Source organism: Pelmatolapia mariae, linkage group LG7 (assembly GCF_036321145.2).
Source record: "Pelmatolapia mariae isolate MD_Pm_ZW linkage group LG7, Pm_UMD_F_2, whole genome shotgun sequence".
Lineage (NCBI taxonomy): Eukaryota > Metazoa > Chordata > Actinopteri > Cichliformes > Cichlidae > Pelmatolapia > Pelmatolapia mariae.
The window spans coordinates 5658116-5681293 of NC_086233.1; the positions used below are offsets into that span (position 1 = coordinate 5658116).

At 40.3% G+C, this 23178-nt stretch overlaps 1 protein-coding gene across 2 annotated transcripts in view; it reads left to right on the forward strand.

Annotated features, from left to right (window-relative positions):
* The first annotated feature begins 7034 nt into the window (after positions 1–7034).
* far1 (fatty acyl CoA reductase 1) overlaps positions 7035–23178 on the forward strand; it is a 42197-nt gene continuing 26053 nt past the window's right edge. For both annotated transcript variants that reach the window (XM_063477661.1, XM_063477662.1), the window contains exons 1-3: positions 7035–7125; positions 20516–20617; positions 21835–21951. In XM_063477661.1, the coding sequence (XP_063333731.1) occupies positions 20546–20617; positions 21835–21951 (189 nt within the window). In that variant the 5' untranslated portion in view covers positions 7035–7125; positions 20516–20545. The remainder of the gene's footprint in view (positions 7126–20515; positions 20618–21834; positions 21952–23178) is intronic.

Genomic DNA, 23178 nt, shown 5'->3' on the forward strand with positions numbered 1-23178 from the left:
TTCACAACTTGGCTACCATCTTGGATCAACTCCAGGTGTCTGAGAGCCTTATTTTTCATCCGGTGGTTAAATATTTGGTGATTCTGCCCCCAAAATGAGATTTAAAAGAACAACTTCCTGGTCAGATTATTCTTTTGCACATTACACATGAGGTTTCACAACTTTACACGTCCTGAAACAACTGTGAACCTCAGTACATTGTGCACATATGTCAGTACAATAATGTGACTGTCTGATTGTGCAGGGTGTATTAAAAAAGCATCATCCGATTTCAAAGTGCTTTGATTCCACAGCCGTTTACCAATAAAGACCAAACACGTTCTGTTGGAAGGAGTACTGTTTGTGAGTTTCACATGGTTACCGGTAGGCAGCATAACAGCAGCTGCGGCTACAGTGACTCCAATCTTACTTGCAGAAATATGAAACAAGTTTCAATATCGTACAGACATATGCTGTGTGGTCTGTTTCTATGTGTTAGCCCTGCGACAGACTGGCAACTTATCCAGGGTGTATCCTGCCTCTTGCTCTCCGACAGCCAGGATAGGCTCCAGCCCCCCAACTACCCTGAATTGGAGAAGTGGAAGAGAATGGATGGACATACTGTGTATCCAGAGGGGTACGGCATACATCACTTGTGAACACTGTAAGTTTTTTGTATGTAAAAATTTAGTCAAGTATTTTAAAGTTTACTGCAAGCTTCACTCTTTCATAAAAGTTCTTTGTATGCTACGACTTCTGTTTTCTCTGGGGTAGGAGCTAAGCTAGAGCCAATAAGAACAGAAACAGGTGGCTGGAAATATTGTCTGATACTGTCCCCTGGTGACAGTACATAGCTACAACATGAAGTCATGGTTCAGTAAAACTGCGTAGAAATAGAAAGCTTCATCTTAACTCTATACACTACAGCATAGCCTAAGCAATAATGAGCAGAACTAAGTTCAGCGTATTGGTGGAGCCCTCCACAACAGTCCTAGTTTCCCATGTGGCCCCTTGGGAGAATGAATTGCCCACCCATGGAAGCAGTGGCTGTCCTAGCCTGTTCGGCGCCCTGGGCGAACACTCCCTCTGGCGCCCCCCCCCCCCCCCCCCCCCCACACACACACACACACATATGAAGAGAGAGAGAGTATGCATTGTATGCAAACGGCTACCAAACAGACATCATAATTCGTCATGCAATGAGAACAGGACAAATCAACAATTGACACTGACTAATTAATATTATATTATTGTATGTATTGTTTGGAGTTTAGTCTGTTACTGTTACTATTTTTACCATTTCTTCTTGGAGGACCTGTAACCCACATAATTCCCTTAGGGATTAAGAAAGTATTCTGATCTGATCTGATCCGCAGCACAACGAGTTTCCCCTTGTTGCATTAGAGCTGTGATGTTTTAAGAGTTTGAATCGCGAGCCAATAACATTGCTCTGTAAACTTTTCAAGCACTTTAATAAACAACCAAGCAATTGCACCTCTCGCATTATTGCGTAAAGTTGACAGCGCATCAGGCAAATAGGCAGGCTCAATCCCCGGCCTCTAGTGACTGCTAGACTACACTCCTCCTCTTCTTTTCTCTTTTTTTAAACTTTAAAAATGGGTTGTGTGTGAGATTTTAAATCAACAAAATATAAAATATACATTTTAAATTGTTATTGATCCCTTTACCCCTAGTCCTAAAGTGTATATTAATTTTTTACTCTTAAATATTTATTGTTCGTTTACTTGCACTGCTGTAACTGGAGCCTCGTCGTCTCGTCTCTCTATATACTGGACTGTATGTAGCTAGATGACAATAAAGTTTACTTTGACTTCAGCAGCGAGCAGGCGCACCGAGGGCTCTCGCGCTCACTTTTCATGTATAGAAAAACATCGGTGCAAATTATAAGTCTGTATCATAATGTCTGGTGTTTTCGTGTTGTTGGTTTGTTTTTATTTTGTTTTATTTTGGGTTATTAGACGCTGCTCCAGCCAGCCAGAGAATCCCCCGCCACCCCGCCCTCTCCTCCCTGTGCCGCAAGCAGCAGGCGCACCCTGCAAACGGAGGGCGCCCTTACTCCCAGCAAATGGGTGATAGAAAACCGATCGGTGCCTATGCCATTCCCAATATGCGCTGGCATGATGTCGGGGCAGCATGAGTACGAGCAATTTTTTATTTTTTTTGCCGATGCCCGTGATGCCGCCCCCCACCACGATGCTGCCCCGGGCAACTGCCCGTGTCGCCCGTATCTAAAACCGCTACTGCATGGAAGCCTGAGCCTGGCATACACTCAGAAATGTAGCTTCATGCTGCAGGGACACGTACCTCAGCAGATCTAATAGGTCTGTTTGGCAGCAATATACTGTGTTGGCACAGTAATACAGTTAACAATAAGATAATATCTCGATGAAACTAAAGTAATTGAGTCGGCACCACAGAAAGCCTGTGTATAGCTCAATTCTGAAGTCATCGCTTCATCCTAGTTCTTAACTTCCAGTAAAAGTAACTGTTGTTCAAGATTTATTAGCTACAGTTCCAAGGGGGAATCACCACTTGATCCAAAAGTAATTAAGTGTATGAAGTCAGTAATTTAAAAAGATTCTGAACATGATTTTCAAGCACATCTTGAACCCTGTCCCCTCATACATGAAACTGGCTCTATGGTTACAGATTTTTGTCATAACAGAGAGAGAGTAAAAACTGCTACATATGATACTAAAGATATACCTGATTTGATCCAATTGTTGTTCCGCCCTCTAACTTTAGCTCATCTACATGGGTTGCAAATTCAAATATAAAGCACTGTGTAATTGTATTCAAAAGAGAGATACCAGTGTAACACAAAAGAAGAGAGAAACTCCTGTTTTGTCCAATGACAGTGGCATAAAAATGGATTAGCAGCATCACCATGCCAAAATGTGAATACAACAACAGTGTGTGTTTGATATACACGTTCAGATATGTAAATAAGTGTGACGTATACATATTGTTTAGTGATATCAAACAAGTAAATGGTTATATTTTTGTTAAAACAATCAGGGGTTTTAGGCCTGTTAGTTTTATTGCACATGCATGCATTTATGCAATATGTTTTGTATATTTTTACACTATAACAATATGTAATACAAAGAGAATCCAAATATTTAAGTTAAAAAAATCACAAATACCTTAATACTTTGTGACCTTTTCTCACATCAATCTATGTACTTTTCATTGAGCAGCACTCAGTTATTTGCGCGTCGGAATCAAGTCCAAATACAGCCGTGAACACTAGAGGGCGAAATGTTGCCTGCTTTGTGTTTGGCAGCACATAACACTCTTTCACACACATGCACCCACCAAACCACCCACACTGGGAAAATGCTAAGGAAGAGGCTGATCCCCACATGATCATACCGTGGACTGATGCTGATTTTTTTCTTTCTTTGATTTCCACATTAAGAGCCCGTGTTTTTCCACAAATAAATGTGATATCTCCAAACCTCTCCACACACACACACACCAGACTCCCATATGTTCTACTTAGATTTTGATTCTTTCACGAATATGGATATTGCAGATGTAAGCCTTTCTGTAAACTCTTGGCTTATATTGTGTAAAGTATGGAAAAATAATTTCAGATCCTTCTCTTTCGTTAGGACTGCTCATGCCCTGCTCTTGCATGTGGAGCCTGTTGTCTGTGATTCTGTACATTTAGCTTCTAATTTTTGTACTATAAGTATACAAGGTATATCTTTAATAATGTAGTCTATGAGTAAAATTGGAGCTTTAGTAAATCCAGGAAAACTACTCTTTCAGTATTCATCCAGAATGAAACAAGTCTCTGTTAAACTAGTTTGTCCACCCAGCTAAGCAAAAGCACAGTCTCTTGCTTCTGATGATCTAGTATTATGTCCTTGTTAATTTAACATGGGGCCATTTTGTGTTATTTCAGCGTAAGAGTGCTAGTTTAGCTCTGGGTTTCAGTAGATACAACTAAGCTAACCTGTTTTCTCTGCAGCGTGCAGGCAGAATAGGGAAGCATGAGCATAGCTTTTGGACCTCCCCCAGGAAACTTTGACCTTCAAACACTTCATTTCCTGAATTCTGATGATTTTTGTTTTCCTTGTGCACTGATTTGTGCCTTCTCTGCAATCATTTACAGTGCACATTTATTTATGTAAAAGAAAAACACAAAAATCAGGTATCACAGTGGCATATTTTACTGTTTCGTCCTCCCTTCTTGTTTCCTTGGTCGAAGTATCAAAGTCAAGGTGTAATCAGATGGCTACTCTGTCTGATATCAGCCCATTTTTGTACATTTTGTTTAGGGAAAACTTGCAAAACTTGTTTGCATTTCTCTTTTACTTAAAATCTGTTTGATCAGATTCACCAAATTTTTATATTTAGAAATATAAAGCTATCTGATTATTGGTGTATTATTTAACAATGACCACATATGACAGAGGTTAGTGTCCAAATGTCTCAAGATATCCCTCTTTTCTTCATATTGTGCTTCCAAGGAGTAACACGTTCTTCTATTTTTTTAAGTGGTGCTGCGCAACAGTTCTCAAGTCTTTCTGCAGAGCTTTAAAAGTTTCAGAACACTGTCTGCTTTAAGAGGAGAGAAGAGAGAGAGAGATGAGAGCCCACAGTGTCACCAGCTCCAGCACACTGCACTCTGCATACATGACTAATAGAAAATCTCCATTTTACTGCACACACACAAGACTCTCAGCTTCATAGGAAATGCACAGTATCTGTGTTGGTGTTGCAGTTCAGTCAGTTGTTAATGTGGAGGCCCCAGTGCTTGTACTCAAACATTACATCAACATCCTGTCTCAGGATAGACACGGGTCATAGAGCTGTCCTCTTCCTGCTGAAGTCAGTCATCGTTTCTGTTCTTATTCACGCACATAACCAGATGATTCCTTTCCGGCCACTCCACAAATCACCTACTAATGCTCTGTACTCTTTCTTATGCTCATCACTAATACTTCCAAGCACTCCAAAACTTTGTCATATTATCTCGTTAGTTGGCATGACCAGGCGCTGTACTGAAAGTCTGAGGTTTACAGGGTGAACAGGAATGGAGACAGTACAGACTCCTGCACTGCACATCAGACAGACCACTGCCCAGTCTCACATACTGCAATCTGCTAGTTAGTCCTCCATGATGATGGCGGATATGTTCACTGACATTTCCTGTAGCTTCTCTCTCGTTAGCAGCGGCTGGAGCAATTTCTCAGGAATATTTCCACAGGCTTCTGAGAAGACTTTCCATGACCCAATCAGAATCACAGTTCCAGGTGTAAAAAAAAAACCTTTAGGTGCACAGTGTGCAAGAGACTTGCACGGTCAACACTGCAGCCTTACTTCTCTGAGTCTTGATGCACACATCCTACAGTCATATGCTATATTTATCTGGGTTATTTATTGGTGTTTCTTTACTCTTCCCCATTCTCTTTTTCTTTTCTTTGATTTTTTTGCGTGTGTGTGGCAAGAGTATACACACAAGTCCTGGAGGATGAAGGAATTGCTACCACTGAGTGGCCCTCAGATGCCAGTCCTAAATCCAACAGAACACTCTGGAACATTATGTTTCGTAGTATCCAACCCCACCAGGTCGCACCTCAGACTGTCCAAGAGTTCAGTGATGCTGGTCCAGATCTGGGAGAGGATCCCCAGGACATCATCTATTGTATCATTAGAAGCATGCCCTGACATTGTCACGCATGCATACAAACACCTGGGGGACATACAATCTACTGAGTACCATTTTTAGCTGCTACTATGAAATTTTGGCAAAATGGATTAGCCTGCCACATCATTTTTTCTCTTTGATTTTTCTTTATCCAGTTGCAATCTGATGTATTTTCAGAGCATTCTTTTAATTTTCTGAGCAGTGTACTTATACACTGGTGTAAGTTTTGCATTTACATTAGGAATAAGAGGCTCGATGAAATCGACAGCCTACGACAGCATAATGTTACTTTTCCTCACTTTTAGAACAACTTCCATGGCTTTTTAATGGCTCTGCTTCCTTCCTCACTGGGCAGGGCGAGGGCTTTCAAAGTACCTGCCTTTGTTAGGTGTGCCATGTGACCCAGAGTGGAGACATGTAACTACATGTAGCTAGTATAGTGTATGCAGTCTGGGAACCACCCATCTACATACCACTTTTTTTTTTTTTTAATTATCTAATCCTTTTAAAACTATCCTATCCACCTCATCACTGGTTCAGTGAATGGGACCAATTAAAACCCATTTCCAAAAATAGAAATATGATTGCACACTTTTGCCGTTTTTGTTGCAGCAGTACATCATATTTCAGTTTCTATCAAGGAACTAATTTTCCCAAGGGGCCAGATGTGAAACTAGGACTGCTGTGGAGGGCCTCAGCAATGAGCTCATATAGTAAGGAGAATAACATTAATATGATGATAGAACTGGGCTCTGTGTTTTGATGCAGCCCTCCACAACAGTCCCAGTTTCTCACGAGGCCCCTTGGGGAAATTAACTGCCCACGCCTGAGAAATGCGCTAATTACAAAAATGTTATGACCTGATTATGTCTCCTTTTCCTCAGCCCATGCTTTTCAGGGTGAACTGTTTGATGCTTACTCCGCCCACTTTTGCTATGTTACAGATGCAAATTTGATAAAGTGGTTTCACACCTACGGTGCTGAAACAACAAAAGATTTTGCACAGAAACCTTATTTAGTCATAGCTACTGCCATTTTTCTTCATCTAAACGTACCACGAGGATACTTCCAGTTTCTACGAAAGTGTTACTGTGAACGTGATGTCCTAATAAATTGATGATTTAAGGCTTAGAAAGCCTTGCAGGTTTTGCCTCAGGTAATAATGACCTCTGTCTCATAATTAAACGAGAGTAAGTCATAATTAGGAGAAAAGTCTCAGTCGAAAGTCTTTTCGTGTCTCCGTAGGTCGAGTAGGTGAAACAGGTAGGAGTGAGACCTCATCTTCTTCCTATCTGTGCGCGAGACCGCTGTCCCTGACGTCACGGGGTTCATTTATTCCGCTGGCTTCCTGCTGGGGCTCCACTCAGTCTTTCGTAGCGGTACTCGCTACTTTTCGCTTCCCGCCTCACTTCACCACTCTCTCCTAAGTTTTCACGCCGGGGGGAAAAGCGCCGACATTTCTGGTACGTACACGCTTCAAATCGCCTCGTGGAGACACGCGCGCGCCCCTGTGTGCGTCTCTGCCCGTGTATGTATGTGTGTGCTCGTGCTCCTGTAACTGTAAGCGGGGTTTCAGAGCTTCAAGTGCCCGTGCGACAGGCTGTCAACGTGTAGGCAGAGATGCGACACGGAGAAGGGAGGGGTGGCTCAAGGCTGCTGTAGCTCAGCTCCAACAAATTACGCAGATATGAGGACCAGCTGCGACTCTGCTGGCATTTCCCGCACATCGCGCACAAACGTGGCAGCCAGCCACCACGAAACTCTTGCAGCATTTCTTGTGGGGTGGCCACTCTTCCTCGTTTTTACTACTTAAGCGAGGAAGGGGGAACTACTCCAGCAGCACAGGAGACTCTTTTAATTTGTGGCGAGGCTCTAGCTGAGGCGCATAGCTTCTAATTTCCTCGCAGATTCTGCTACTAATCACATTAAAGGCAGTCACAGCCAAACATTAGTCTGCGTGGTCGGTTTAATCGTCGCCTACTGTGCAAATAGAGAGTGAGTGGTGACCGTGATAATGATTTGAGGCAGCTGTGTGTAATGAGAATCACGGGCTTCACTGCTCACTCTACCTAATGGAGTCTGGCTTTTTTTATTCCCCCCCTCCTCTTTCACGCTTTTTCTAATTGCACACACTGGCTTTGGTAAAATCTCAAAGAATTACTTCATCACGATGATTATGGTGACATGCTGACTGAAAGAAAATGGAATTGTTGCAATCATCAGAGGGTTTATTGAATTTTTTCCCCTCAGAGATATTTCTGAGGTCTCCTACGTAGGAGAACTCCTACAGATATCCTACAGAAAGTTTGTCTCTCTTCTGAGAGACAAACTTTTGTCTCTCAATAATTAACACACACACACATGTGTAAAATGTTTATTAAGTGCTCTAGGACAGCGGTCCCCAACCTTTTTTGCGCCACGGACCGGTTTGTGCCCGACAATATTTTCACGGACCGGCCTTTAAGGTGTCGCGGATAAATACAACAAAATAAAACTAGTACCGGTACCGAAAAAAAGATTTATTCATAACACACGTGAAAAGACCCAGGAAAACCGAGTTAACGATAAAAATGATAACAAAATAACGCTGAAAACCGATAAAAATCCTGAAAACCATACATTTCACACCTGAGCCTCAACTCTCGCGGCCCGGTACCGGTCCGAGGCCCGGGGGTTGGGGACCGCTGGATTTGGCTCTGTTCCCACTCGGTTGGCATACTTTGTTTCAAACTAAGTTAACCTGCAATACAAGGACATAGATGGCCGTGCTTTGTCAACAATTACAGGCAGGAAGTTGATTCTGACTAGAATAAGTACGTTGTTGGCATTTGCACCTGCAGGACTTGAAGTCAACGCATGCTTGTTGGCCTCCCCAGAGAGCGAGCAAGTGATTCATGATTTTTTTTTTTTTCTTTTCCTGGTGGTTGCACTACCTCTACGAACATATTCTTAAAAAACTTGCCTAGCAGCAACAAAATGGCAAGGCAAACCTCTTTATCACAACATCTGTGTTCAGTATAAATCACCGAAAGTTGCAATTAACCACATTTAGTAGAATCTTCATTTAAAAATGGGACCAGGATGGTGTCAGTTGGAGATGTTGATGCTACTACACAATCAAAAAGTCAGATGGAAAAACAAAATGGGTTTCTATCAGTTAAGCTTCATTCAGCATCTCTACAGTCTCACCCTCTTGCAAGATAACTTGTGCAACATCATAAAAATAAGTACGTTTGTTAGCAAATGGACTTCTGCCAAATCTTTACTTGTCTTTGTTTTACTTCCTTTTTCAAAAGGGAAAGCAAGCTATCCTTTTTTTTTTTTTTTTGTTTGTTTGTTTGTTTGTTTGTGGTTGCTCATTTGTTGGCTAGCTAAGGAAAAATGCACTGCCAAGGAGCACCAGAAATGTTGTCAATGTAATAAAACGATGTTAACCCCAGTTGTCTATCTTCAAGTGTAAAAACATGCAGTCAGAAATGCAAACACATAAACCAGTTAACTAATCGCAGGACTGGACCTGCGGCCGTTAAACTTGTGCTTTCAAGATGTTGTAAAGGGCTTTAAAAATGTACGCACAGGATTACAGTTGCTGTCGTCACACTGGCCTGAGATATTGTTTTTGAGATTTCACAAGGTGTCTTCTGCAAACACCAGGCTATGAATTGCATGTGTCCAGGTTTCGCTTAAGCCTGGAGACTCCAGGGAAGGGGGGGGGTCCTCACCAAAGATGTTTCGTGCATGAGACGCGTGTTTGGTTTGGTAATTTTTGCATCAGTTTATGATTCTGTCTTTAGTGTGGGTAAGTATCCTACTTAAGTCTCACTTATTACTACTTTAAAGAAGAGGGAGCTTCAGCTTTCAGGCCATTCAGAAACCCTCTCTGTTTTTAAGATTAGCCTTATAACTTTCCTTTTTTGATAAAGATCATAGGGCTGGATCAGATGACCCTCCCTTAGATAAGCTGCAGAAGGCTTAGGCCTCTGGGGGCTTCCCGTGATGCACACTTTTTTTTAATTTGCATCTTTTTGCTCACAGTGTTTATACCCCACACTGCATTTAATCATTAGTTATTATTCTCTGGCTCTCTTCTACAGTGTGACTTTTGTTCTGTCTTCCTCCCCTCACCACTAACCGATCACAATAGATGCCCCACCCCACCCCCTGAGCCTGGTTCTGCTGGAGGTTTCTTCCTGTTAAAGGGGAGTTCTTCCTTCCCCCTGTTGCCAAGTGCTTGCTCATAGGTGGTCCTGTGATGGTTGGGGTTTTCTCTGTATTATTGTTGGAACTACCTTAGCAAGAGTTGCCTCAAGGCACTTTATAGTGTGTTATTTGGTGTTATATAAATGAATTACTCTAAATTTTATTTGGCACATTCAAAAATGAGAGCTAACTGAAAGTGCTTTGTTTGAAACAAATGTATTAACGTTTAAGCATGTGAAACAAAATTGAACCGCAAAATCTACATAAAATGCGGTAAATAGAACATTTACAGGGAAATCAAGTGCAACTGAAATGGAAAAAGAGAATCTCTAATCAGAATTAAATGAATAAATTACAAAGAAAATGTTAACATTACAAAAGGAGAACAAATATATGAAAAATTCCACAAATGGAGAATAAGAGAGAAAAGACACACAAAGGACTCTTTGGGTGATTACCTCAGTGACCTTTAGTCATAATATAAAGTTAACAGACTTGTAATATAAGTGCTATATAGTCTGATGCACAGAGAGCTGTGAAAACACGATTTTTAACTTTACCAGTGCAGCTGAGCTTAAACGGGAGCGAAGTGTTGTCTTCTCTTTGTACCACTTAAGTTTTGTAGCTGCCACAGACTTGCATTACAGCATCCTAAATCAAAACTTAATAACTTAAGCCCAGTGTAATGTAGGTAGATCTGTCCTCGTCTGGATATTTGATTGCATCACATCAACATAAGACAGAAAGCACACAATATACAAATACTTTGACTCTCATTGCATCTTATGGATAATTTTAACCAGACCCAATTGGATAAATTACGTGTTTCATTTGTTAAGAAATTTGATGGCCTGAGGATTAAGCCTCCCATCACTCACAATATTATTTGCCTTGCTGCTTTATAAATGCTTTTTAAGCTTGGTAATCCAATTCCCAACAACCTACCAGCTATTGTTACCATCTTACTAATTGCCTTTTTCTGTGCCTCAGAGGCTATTACAAACCCAAAGATAATACAGTCAACACACTTTCAATAAAAGCACGATCGAACATGTGAAACATGTATTAAACTATAGCGTTTATTTGTTAGCTACCCATCGCAACACTAAAGGATTTTCTCATTAAATTTAAAGTAAGGATCTTTAAGGATTCTTTTTTTACAATTCAAGCATGAACAAAGTGAATTACCATTTCATATCATGACATTTTTATTATTATCGTCTCTAATATCTTTGAATTTGGTTAGATTAGTGGTGTGAATATATACATTTGAGTGTCTGTAGCTCATTTAATTCAAAGATCTATCACTCTCCCACTTGCTTGGTATTAGGTGGGGTTTCACATCAGTCAGGTGTGGATTGTTCCTCTGAGAGCATTTGTCAAAAGCTTAGACTTCCTCTATCTGTAAACTATTAAACCTCAGCCACAGGTGCCCAGTTGGGGCAGTATAATGCATTTGATCAATTATTTAGAGTGAAGCATCAGGGATCAACTTGCTGTCTGTCTGCCTGCCTGCCTGTAGGCTTCAGTAGCTCTTTCACAAACACTTGATCAAACGCTTTAGCAGGCCCTGCAAGGCTACATCCAGGGACAGAGCTTTCTGTTCATTCACATGAAAACACAAGATTTGAGGGAGTATTTCAGTGTAGGCTGATGAGTTTTCAAGGGCAGCTGTATGTAAGGATGCTAGATATGTTTGGGGAGAGAAAGCTTTTAGTCTTTTTTGTTCCAGGGTCTTTTTTTTCCTTTTCTTTTTTTCTGTGATGTGCACACTTTCTCTGCAGCTTTAAAGGGGTTAATGCATGCATGATCCTTTTTTTGTTTGTTTGTTTGTTTTTGGTCAGGCTCCCCTCTCTCCCCTGCACTCCCGTTTTTCTTCACGATCGCATCTTGTTTGTTTTTTCTCAATTATCTCATCTCTATAATCATAGACCAGGCAACACAAGGAAACATGAGCATTATTAGATTCCTGCCTGTGAAGGCAGCTTCACAGCAATTCTTGCTTCTAGCCAAAAGAGTTTGTCCTCCTCCAACCCTGGATATATTGGCCAAAAGAGGCATGCAGTGCTTCCAGGTAGGCTCTGGTGGGGTTTTTATTCTTATAAATGCCATTTATAAGTGGGGTGTCTGGCACATGCTGGTATTTTTGGTCTATATTTTGGTCTATCAATCTATACTGCCACTTTGATATTGTTGTTGTTTTTTTTGTTTTGTTTTGTTTTTTCAATAGAACTGGGTGAATTAAAAAAGAAATTTAAAAAAATCATAGTTTTAGTATAGTGGATATGGATTTATGTCTTTATTTTTGAGAAACCAACAGGTTGGATGCCAAAAGGTGATTGTAAAATTACTTCTCAACCACTTGGGGAGTGGTTGCTGGAGGTTGGTGTCTAATGCTAGGTGGAATCGCTCACAAAGAGCACCATAAACCTTGTGATTGTTGATTCTGACTCTTCTGAAAACACTTAAGAAAGTGCAAAGCAAACCAGAAACTGAGACAACCACTGGCAGGTGGTCACTGAGCAGTCCCTAGGCCCATGTGGTTTGCCCTTTACTTGCAGTGGACGGTAGTAGGCATGCCCCCAAGCAGACAGGACCTATTAGTAGCAGCAAGGACTTAAGCCACTTACAAGAATCATTGTTTTATACTTATGTGGCATATAGAACATGTTCTATGTAGTTTTATTTGTATAGCACCAAAACAACAGTCACCTTACTTTGTAATATGAAACTCTTCAAAGTGTTGGCGTCACCAGCATTGGTGAGAAAACCCCACACAACAATTCCCTGTTTTACCGGCTGTCAGGAGTTGTTTCACGAGGAAGTGAAGCTACACTCCACCACACTCAACAATCGACTTGTTTGCCAACTGCTGCTTTGAGTGGTTAGTTTGTGCTGGTTGACTTTAGAGTTTGAAGGTGTTTTGAAGGTCAGACTTCGACATAAAAAATTTTAATAACACCCACCCCCCTTTCCTTTTTTTTTTTTTTTTTTTTTTTTTTTTCTCCCTCCCCTCTCTCCTACAAACTGTCGGTTACCATGCAAAATGTATACAAAAACTGGCTGCTGGATATACTGCTAAATTCGAATGATAATTTAGGCATGTAGTGAATCAGTGAGTGCAGTAACTAGCTGCAGATAGTACTACGGTACGCAGAGCACTACATGAGTGATCGATTCAATGATCAGCATGGTCATTTGTGTTCATCTTTCAGGAGGTGCTTTGCATTGACCATTTACAGTTAAATGTGGGCTATTCCACATTTACTGGTTTGTAAAATCACTTGGTTTTACAACCCCGATTTTTGGTGCATTACTTTGGGGGGTTTTTTCCGACTTGTGTGCATGTATCCTTTTGGTATGACTCCTAAGCTGTGGTTTTTAAAGGAGGCCACACGCTTCCTGTCTTGTCGCCAAACTCAGCTGGCTTCAGGCACTTAAACACTCTTTAGTTTTTATGTTGCAGATCCTTCAAGGGCCCTAAACACAAAGCAAACAAAACTAGAAGGATGGTTATTCGCACACACAGACACAAACAGGGGGCAAATCTACAGCTACAACAGAATTAATAAATGCTTGCAGAAGGCACCTGGGGGTTTAATACAGCTGGTTTGTTGTTCTGGCTGGGGTAGTCTTGGTTATTAAAGCACCATAACACAGCAGCGTGATGTGAATGATTGTCTTGCATGTTTGCAGTTTAAATGCCAGGATGAGTAGGCTGACACACCTCCTGACTTTCTAAACTCTGTGGCCTGTATAACCTTTGCATGATTGAACACTGATCCTGTTGGCTCCTGTTCTTTAGCTGGTACTTTGTTTTTCTGGCCACTGGTTTGACCCATCTCAGTGTTATGTAATACATTTTCCACACAGTTTAATTCATATGATAATCCAGTTTAAGCATATGTACGTCCTCCTTAGTTTAGCTGTGACACTGCTTTTTTTGAAGTTGCTCTGCAGTGTGAGTTTGAAAAGTTTGTTCTACTGGACACCTGCAGTTATGCTGTCCCCATTACCTCTGCTCTTTTGATCCAAAATAATCCTCTCACAGATATGTGTGTCCTTTACTTGATGCAGATACTTGATACTTTGATCCTCTCCAAAACAGAAAAAAGAAATCTGGTGCAGGAAGCCAGCAGTTTTCTGTTCTGTGGCCATTTTAAATAACTTGACATTCTGGTGCTCGTTTTCTTCAAAAGGCAGACTTAGCTTTGTGGGGTAAGCCAACTACTGTCAGCAACAAGTGAAAGATGACAACAGTAGCTGGCCGGTCAAATAGCTTCACATTTGTGTCATCCACTTTTACTGCCAGTGGATTTAGGTGTGTCACGGACATTGTGAGCCTCGGGTCGTGCACACGCTCCAGCCTCTCGAGCCCGAATTCCTCCCCCAAATGACCTCATGCATTGATAGCTTTTGTGGGTGTTTTTCGTTTTGGTCTTCCTCCTTGAAACTTTAGCATGTTCAATCTAATTTTTTTCTTAATATTGATGTGTAAACTGAAGCTTGTGCAAATTGTTAAACTGCTCAGCAAGTGTGGGAACCCTTTGAGAAACACAGCCCACTGGCATATTTGGAACCTTCCAGATCAGCTCAGAAAGGAGACGGATCCTAAAAGTAGATAAATGACAGAAATGCGCACATAAGCGACGGTGCCTCTTCTGCTTGTGTTTTCAGTATCTTAAGATTCATCATGGGAATGATCGGATAACCTTATCAATAAAATCTTACGAAGAGTTTGAGACTGTGGGAGAATAATAGTCTAGAGTGCAGACTAAAGGTTTAATAAACTACACCTGATGTTTGGGTTTGCTGAATAGAAGATAAGAGACAAGCGGCTTCAATTTTCCATATTGAAACCGAAAATTGAATTTAACCTTGGTTCTGAAAGTTCATGGAGTTCACGCAGTCCTGATAGGCTGATTCTAACGTCAGCCTCCGTCAGCTGATTGCTCAGCTGAGACCCTTTTGTGTATCCCATTGGCAAATTTCCCCAGCTTCTCTATTTCATGCTATTTCTGACTTAATGTGCCCCCACTTGCCTTACCCTGACAGTTGGTCACTACAATAGATAATCAAGCTCGGTTCATGTCAAATAGTGTTGTCATTTACTCCCATTAGTGGGCCTTTCAATGGCTCCACTTAAATGTGGCATTTTTAATATTCTGTACAGTTTTCTTTACTAATAACGTTTACGGATAAATTTCTTATTCTTACATGTCTATATCCTAGTTTGGTTTTTGTATTATTTTACTGTTATTAAAACTTATTTTCCCTGTTATCGCTTCAAGCTGCTGAATTTCATGGACGTACATGGTGTGAATGCCCCTTTCAGCTTTCCACTTATCACTTGGGGTCAGAGCAATACCATGCTATAGAAATGATTGCAGATGCAGTAACAATACTTTTGACCAAACTGGTCCTGACAGAACTAGCTTTTGGACCATGCTTCCTGACAGCGTTTAGTCTAGCTAGTCTTTCCCTCCCCTTTCAGTTGAGTTTGGAGGCCAATCACATTATGGGCATTGTGTGATGTTTTTAATAAGGTCAGTCTCAGGCCCAGTATAACCCAAAAGCTACATCAGACTAAAATATCTGTCTTTATAATATAGATATTTATAATAAAGATCTTTTATAATCTCTCTCTGGTGCGAGTGCTGTTCTGCGCTCACACAGTGAAACTTGGTCCTAGTTGCAGCAGGGATCAGACAGATGTACAGCTGGAGCTTGGCACTTGGCACAAGATGTGATGCAGCAAACTGTGCATCTGCAGCACTGGCCAGGGATCCAGAGCGTCTACAGCAGTGGGACCTGGGGAGTTGTTCCTCACATCAGTCCATATGAGCTACAGAGCCCAAACAGCTGCAGTACCGTGTTAGCAAAAGTTATGCAATCAGTGTCCAGAGTTAATGTTTGTTTGATATTTTTAATCATCTGCTGTGTATGAGCGATTGCTCTGCATCGCAGCAGAATTCACTGACAGTTTAAGTCTTCAGGCTGGTGGCAGTGGCTCTTGGCATTCAGTGAGCGTTGTGCCCACCAGGATTTTTCCACCAGCTGACAATGAAAATAAGGTGTCAATGTAGCCCTTGACTTGGTGTCTAGTTTTCAAGTAGTAAATCCGTTTATGCTGCATGTCGTGATGTGCTGTTTTCTCAAGCAACCAGCCATCTGGTTTAGAAATGAGCCTCATGTAAAGCGATCTGTAATGTTTACCAGATGCTTGGAGTTTAGTATAATTTAGCCCTTTTATATAACAACTGAAATGAAACTAAGATAGGAGAGTGTAGAGCTACACTTTCTCCTCGGGCAACACCGAGATAGAGGAGGATGTTGCCCACCTCCGTCCTAGTCTGACAGTGCAAACCTGAATAACCAGTTTAACTGTAACTACGTGTGTGGTGATAGCGCCAAAATGCAAGCATGAATGACCACGGAATCGCCCTTTAGCACTGTCAATGTGAACAAAAGAGCTGGATAGCTAACATGGAATCTTAGTTTATCCCCTTTTAAAACTTTATACACTTTAATCTACAGTGGTTAAACAACCTGAGATGGCTGCAAGTATAAACTGCAGGTTTCAGATTAAGATTCGGATTATGTGGACTTTTGTAATAATTTTAGAAAGCCATTTAATGCAAAGAAATAACTCTGGATGTGGCGAAAACTGCTCAGAGGAAAGGATAAAGTCAGTACGAGCAGACCATGATAACGATTTGCATGGTTGTTGTTCCTGTATAAAGGATGGATGAATGGCTTAGAGTATACATAAATAAATCTAATAGAAAATTGTAATAGCTTGAATTTCCAAACATTAGTTTCCTATATTTTGTGTGTTTATTGGTTGAATGAACCTATCATCACTCTCAATATATCATTTTCTCAGTGGAAATTAGGGAAGCTTACTGTGTTGACCTTCTGATCTCACTTAAAACCAGCTACTGTGTGTTATCACACAGGCAGACCGATCCACACATAAATAAAAACGCTTCATAATAAATAAAATCATATGAATTATATTCACAATAATGCACTTTGTTCTGAAAGCCACATTCAGACCCGCTGCACAGTATAAAGTTCTAGCAGTACAACACTCTAATAGTAAAACCGGAGAAGGATTTGGATTTCTGTAACGGTGCCGTACAATAATCGGCTCCAGTCAGCCGAGGGGAGAAAACCACCTGCGTTAATGATTATGTGAAATATCTATCTTAGTGGCCAGTTATCAGCTGGATGGTGTCATTCTTCATAAAAGCCAATAATCCAACTGATAAAGTTGACACACATCAAAGTGCTTTGTCTACTGCAGTGTTTGCAGACTTGGGTTTAGAGCTGCAATCAACAGCTGATTTGATTTTGTGTGCGTTTGTGTTTTATAAGCCAAGCCACAGAACACTTGTTTCATATTTGGATTATCATTTAATAATTTGGTGCGTTTAAAAAATGAGTAAATACATAAAATAACATTTCCACATGCAGTTATTAATTCATTATTTTGTCAGAAACTCACTGTGAACAATTATGTTCTTGGGGAAATCCTCGTTGGTGGTATTACAGCACTATTCTAAAAATAAACAATACTGTTCCTATACTTCATGGAAATTATTCAGCTCGTTAAAGTTATATTTGCATATTTGGAGCTCTTTCAAGGACAGCAAAATTGTGCGCTGTGGACTTTTGTTTTCCTAATATATAAAATTGTCCAGGTCCAACTAGTTCCTTTTGATTTATAGTAAGCAAACTATTTAATTGGTCTCTACTAGAGATGGACCGATCCGATATTACGTATCGGTCCGATACTGGCCTAAATTACTGGATCGGATATCGGAGAGAAATAAAAAATGTAATCCGATCCATTAAATATCACAAAAGCACCTCAGAAAACTTGCGACATGGCGTAACTCAGCTCATAACCTTAGCACGTCGGAGCAGTTTGCGTCACGTGATAGAGCGGCTGTGGCGTGTGAGACCTGTCGGTCTGGTTGAGCATTTGGAGCCTCGCTGCCAACCCGGCATTTCATCTCCGAGAAAGGTATCCCAGAGAGAAGTAAAGCAAGTGTGTAAGTTCATCTCTGAATGTTTGTAAAGCATTCCCGCGTTAAGCTTAACAACCGATACATGGAGCGACTGACTCTCTCCCCCTCCCTCTCCTGTGGCTACTTCAATCATGAAACTGATCAATGATCAGCTGATCAGCTTTTCTGTCGCGAGTCCGTCTCATTTGTTTGTTTATCGCATACTTTGCACCAGAAAGAGGAAACCAGCGGCTAAACAACAGCAGCACGCTTAAGCTTGACAAGCTGTTGTTAGAATTTATTTAATATCACTTTCTACACCAGGATCCTTTTCTACGTAGCTGACGGCTGGTAACTGTGCAGGGACGGGTCTAGCAAAGTTTAGCCAGGGGGGCAGGAAGGGCATTAACAGGGAAAGGGGGCACAAAGACATACTTTTCTTTCTTATTCTCATTTAAAACGTCTAACTTTTAATAAATAATTGAATCTGAATTAGGGGTGGGCGATATAAACGATATACGATAGAAACGATATAGATTTGGCCAACGATAGAGATTTTGACTATATCGCTCTGTCGCGATAGCGCATGTTGATGATGTCATCAAGCTGCGCCTGTTTTGGTAGAAAGTATCACAGCGGCTACAACCATTATCATCAGTAAATTATGTTCTCCTGACTGAAGTTTGGCCCGTGTATAGCATCCTGCTATGCGATTGCATGTGTCCCTAACCACCAGAATCCCTCACGTTAACTTTTATTGAGTGGAAAAAAAGTTGCCGTTCATCCTCCAGCTTCACTGTGCTAATGTTATGCTAACATAGCTGTGTCGCTAGCAATCGCGTAGCACAACATTATATAGCAGGTAGTCTAACTTCAGTAACGCTGCAAACGCCACTGCTGTTTAGTTTTCTGTCTTCATTTATGTTGGAAGTGGTAGCAGAGCTGTACGTTTTAATTAGTTTCAAAAATCTCTCAGTCAGAACATGGTATGAAATGTTTAGGTATAAACTAGCGAGCTAACTTCCTGTTAACTTCTAACTCCGTTAAATTTAATAAATTCTGTTTTCACGGATGCATGGATGTTAAACTTAATTGTTACACCCGATAAAGCAGCAACGCTGATGATTTAATTAAAGATGAAAGAATTTAGACTGTTTTTAACTCTGTGTTCGTTTGACTTTGGGACCTGAAGGGGACGGAGTTTTGGACCCAGATTACTCCTCACTACGGCAGCCGTAATGCTCTGACAATCCATCAAGCAGTCCATCAGCAGGCTTACCAAAGTTGTACTAAAACATTTTTTAACAGATTTCTACACGCCAAAATCGGTTCAAGGTCAGTAAGCACAACCAGATTCATACATAAGGCACACTCTAGATTTTTGAGAAAATTAAAGGATTTTAAGTGCCTTATAGTGTGGAAAATACGTTATACAGAAGAAAAGAATATATCGTGATATATATCGTTATCGCACATGCTTCAAATTATATCGCGATATGAATTTTAGGCCATATCGCCCAGCCCTAAACCAAAGTTTTAATCTGATGTAAAATGTATAGAAGTCCATTACTGTATATAGTAGTATTAAGTCTAATATACCCTAGTAAGCTATAGTACTTTTGGGAAGATACAATCAGTGTAGTCTGCAATTCTGTTGAAGAAAAATGTTGAATCTATTTAATTATTGTAGAAAAAGAATTTATTTCTGTGCATTTTTTTTTTTTTTTTAATTTTTTTTTTACACGTGCATTAAATTAAAGTTGATTACGTCGATTAAGCATCACGAGGCAGAGGTTGGGGGGTGGTTCCTTTTTTTACTGGGAGTTGGCAACCCTATTAGTTTAATATTTCTGCTAAGTACTCTTTAAAACACCAGAATAGGAAGGATGGTGCAGGTTTAAGTTTATTAGCTTGATGAGTGTTGCTGAACTATGAAACATTTTGGGTGCAGTATATTTTTTGAATACAGGTATAGCAGAATAGCTTTAGTGTTATGTTTTTTTTAAAACTTGACTATGAACTTATACACAATGCAGCAAGATATTAAAAAACAGTTTTATTAATTAAAAATTACACTATCGGATTCATATTGGTATCGGCAGATATCCAAATTTATAATATCGGTATCGGACATAAAAAAAGTGATATCGTGCCATCTCTAGTCTCTACTAGAGTTCTAGTAGAGTTGCATAATTGATGAAGCCACCATATTCTTATTTTTAGCATTAAATAATCAAAACATACTAAAATAACTGGGAAACCCTCCCAGTCAAGCTGTGGATACTTGCCCCCACCCCTTTCTGGTTCAGTTACATCTGCCGTCACCCTTCTCCAGCTAAACCTACTTCAAACCAGTTTAGAGAAGCACAGGCATGTTTAAAAACTTTAAACATTGCTATGTTGGAGACTTTAAAATCAAACTTTTATTTTAAAGTGCAGAATGACTTGCATGTTTGCAGCGTTTCCTGGTGTGGTGTGTTTTCAGAATGAAGCTGATGTTACAGGCTGATTAAAATTGGCACAAAGCAGGTTTGACAACCTTGAAATTCCTCAAATGTGAGTCTGTGTAGGACTTCACTGTCCTTGTAACACAGCTTTGTTTTATTTTACTCATCTTTTTCCTATCATGTCTGTGCAGGTCGTGTGGTATTGAGAGACTGCAGACATCATGGTGAACATCCCAGAATACTATGCAGGAAAAAACGTGCTGATCTCCGGAGCGACCGGCTTCATGGGCAAGGTACAGTTGTGGTTTTCATCATCTAGCAGCCAGCAGGACTGAGCCCAGCAATATGAACTTTGGTAATCTTTAAAGTGGCTATCTGGAGAGTTTCCAGTCTGAAGCATGTTACACACACTTAACTTGAGTTGTATGTTAAAGTGAAGTGGCACACATGACTCTCCATCAGCTGGAACGTCTCTGCACAACTGCAGCCATCCAGTGAACTGCACTGTTGCAGTTTTGTGATGATGCAAACACATCGAATTCTATTGTCAGCTATTATTTTGCAATATAGAGCTCAGCAGTGACCACTCATTTTAAAAGGCTCTGGTTCCAGAAGTGAATTTCTCATTCATTTCCTCCAGTGACGCATCACATCTTTTATATGAAAGATTTAAGCATCAAACCAAGCCGAGCAGCTGTGAGTCAAAAATATTTGATTTGGGTCCTCAAAATAAAGGAAAATGGAAGAAAGCAAAAGTACAAGAATGTGTACAGAACTAATTTTTGGCAAGAGGAAAATGATTACTCAACCCATAATGCATTGCAAATCTCAAGTTCCAACTTCAAACATCTTTCAGCGTTTTCAAATTTGATCTTTTTCATTATCACAGTGTTTTATATGGTTAATAAAAATGTTGTACATTAGCAGCTTTCTAATATATGTTTTAGATTGTGACGTGTTTTGGCAAAGTAAATCCTCGTTATTGTTATACAGTGTTTGAGTTTTTTTTTGTTTGGGTTTTTTTTTTTTTTTTTTTTTTTTTTTTTGGCTTATTGGATTCAATTTCTAAGCTGCTTTTGGTTAGTGACTGTATAGCTGTCATGGTGATGATAAGAGTCATGTCCTGAATTTCTTACTTCCACTTTCCTCTAACAGCTTAAGTAGAGTCGGAAGGCCTCTTAGTCAACCACCGTGTAGTGGTTAACACGTTCAACTTGCATGTGACAGACCCCAGTTTGAGATGGGGATGGGACACGAAGTCAGCCTCACTGTGTTCAAGCTAGTGTACTCCTAGTGCCAGTACCAAGCCCACATAAGTGGGAGTTGTATAAGGATGACTCTGGTGCAAAATCTTTGCCTAATAAAATATGCAACCTCTTTGAAACAAGAGAGAAGCCAAAAATCTTTTTTGTTCTGTATCAGAGTTTGTCTTTTGAGAAGATTTAGCAGGACTGACCAGTTGTAACAATCTCAGTCCAAACTGAGTCATTTTGCTTGCTTGTTATTGAAGGTGCTGCTGGAGAAGCTGCTGAGGTCCTGTCCAGAAGTCAGATCAGTCTATGTGCTGGTCAGGTCGAAAGCTGGTCAAAGCCCTAAAGCCCGCATCTCTGAAATGATCAACAGCAAGGTGAGTAATGGGCAAAGAGAGGATGGTGTGATGTAGTGCTGGGCGATATGACGATATATATCGTGTGGACGATAGAAAAGTGTCTGTAGTGCCATTTGTCTTCTATCATTTTCTAACCTAATTTTATAAATTATTACATAAAATATATCATTAACCCTTTAAAACCGGTCGGAGCAGGCACACTCTGCTTTGCCTAACTATTTTTAAATCCCTGTAGAACTGGAACCACGTAAGGTAGCGCAATAATTTTTTTTGCATATGAAACCGTAGGAGTTGTACTAGGGCTGCACGATTAATCGTTAGAAAATCGCGATCTCGATTCATACTTATGTGCGATCTCATTTCCAAATGACAACGATTTCAAAAAAAAAAAAAAAAAAAAAAAAAAAAGACGACGACGATTGTACCGCATTTTGATCCGGGACGTAATCTGCATGAAAACAAGCGCTCACTCTTCGTGCTCAACAAATGACAAGGGCGGAGCCTTATACCACGTGATACAGAAGCTGTGCCGTGATGCTCAAATTGGCAGGGAAAAACAACGGAGAACACGTCAGGGATGACGAGAAAGTGACAGGAGAAAATCCGTCCCGGTCAACCACCCAAACATCAATAACGGGAACCTTATACAGCGCTTCCCTATACACGTCGAACTCCCGCAGGCACAAAGAAATTACGGAGGCTATTACTTATCACCTGACCAAAGATATATCAACACTGTGCAAAACGAGGGATTTAGGAAAATGATCAACACCCTAGACAAACGCTACACAGTGCCATCCCGCAACTATTTTTCTATTGTTGCACTACCTGCTCTATACACGCAGTGTCGAGCAACGGTGGAGACGGAATTTCAAGCAGTACAACATTTTGCGGCAACCACAAAATGTGAGGCATTTATTGTTTTTATGTGTATTTATTGTTTTTATGTTCAGTTTCAACTGTTACGAAGTTGATGTGCAGTTAATAAGTGCAATAAATATATATATAATATATGGAAAAATATATAGATAGATAGATAGATAGATAGATAGATAGATAGATAGATAGATAGATAGATAGATAGATAGATAGATAGATAGATAGATAGATCGATCGATCTATCTATCTATAGAGAGATAGATAGATAGATCGATCGATCTATCTATCTATCTCTCTATAGATAGATAGATCGATCGATCTATCTCTCTATAGATAGATAGATCGATCGATCTATCTCTCTATAGA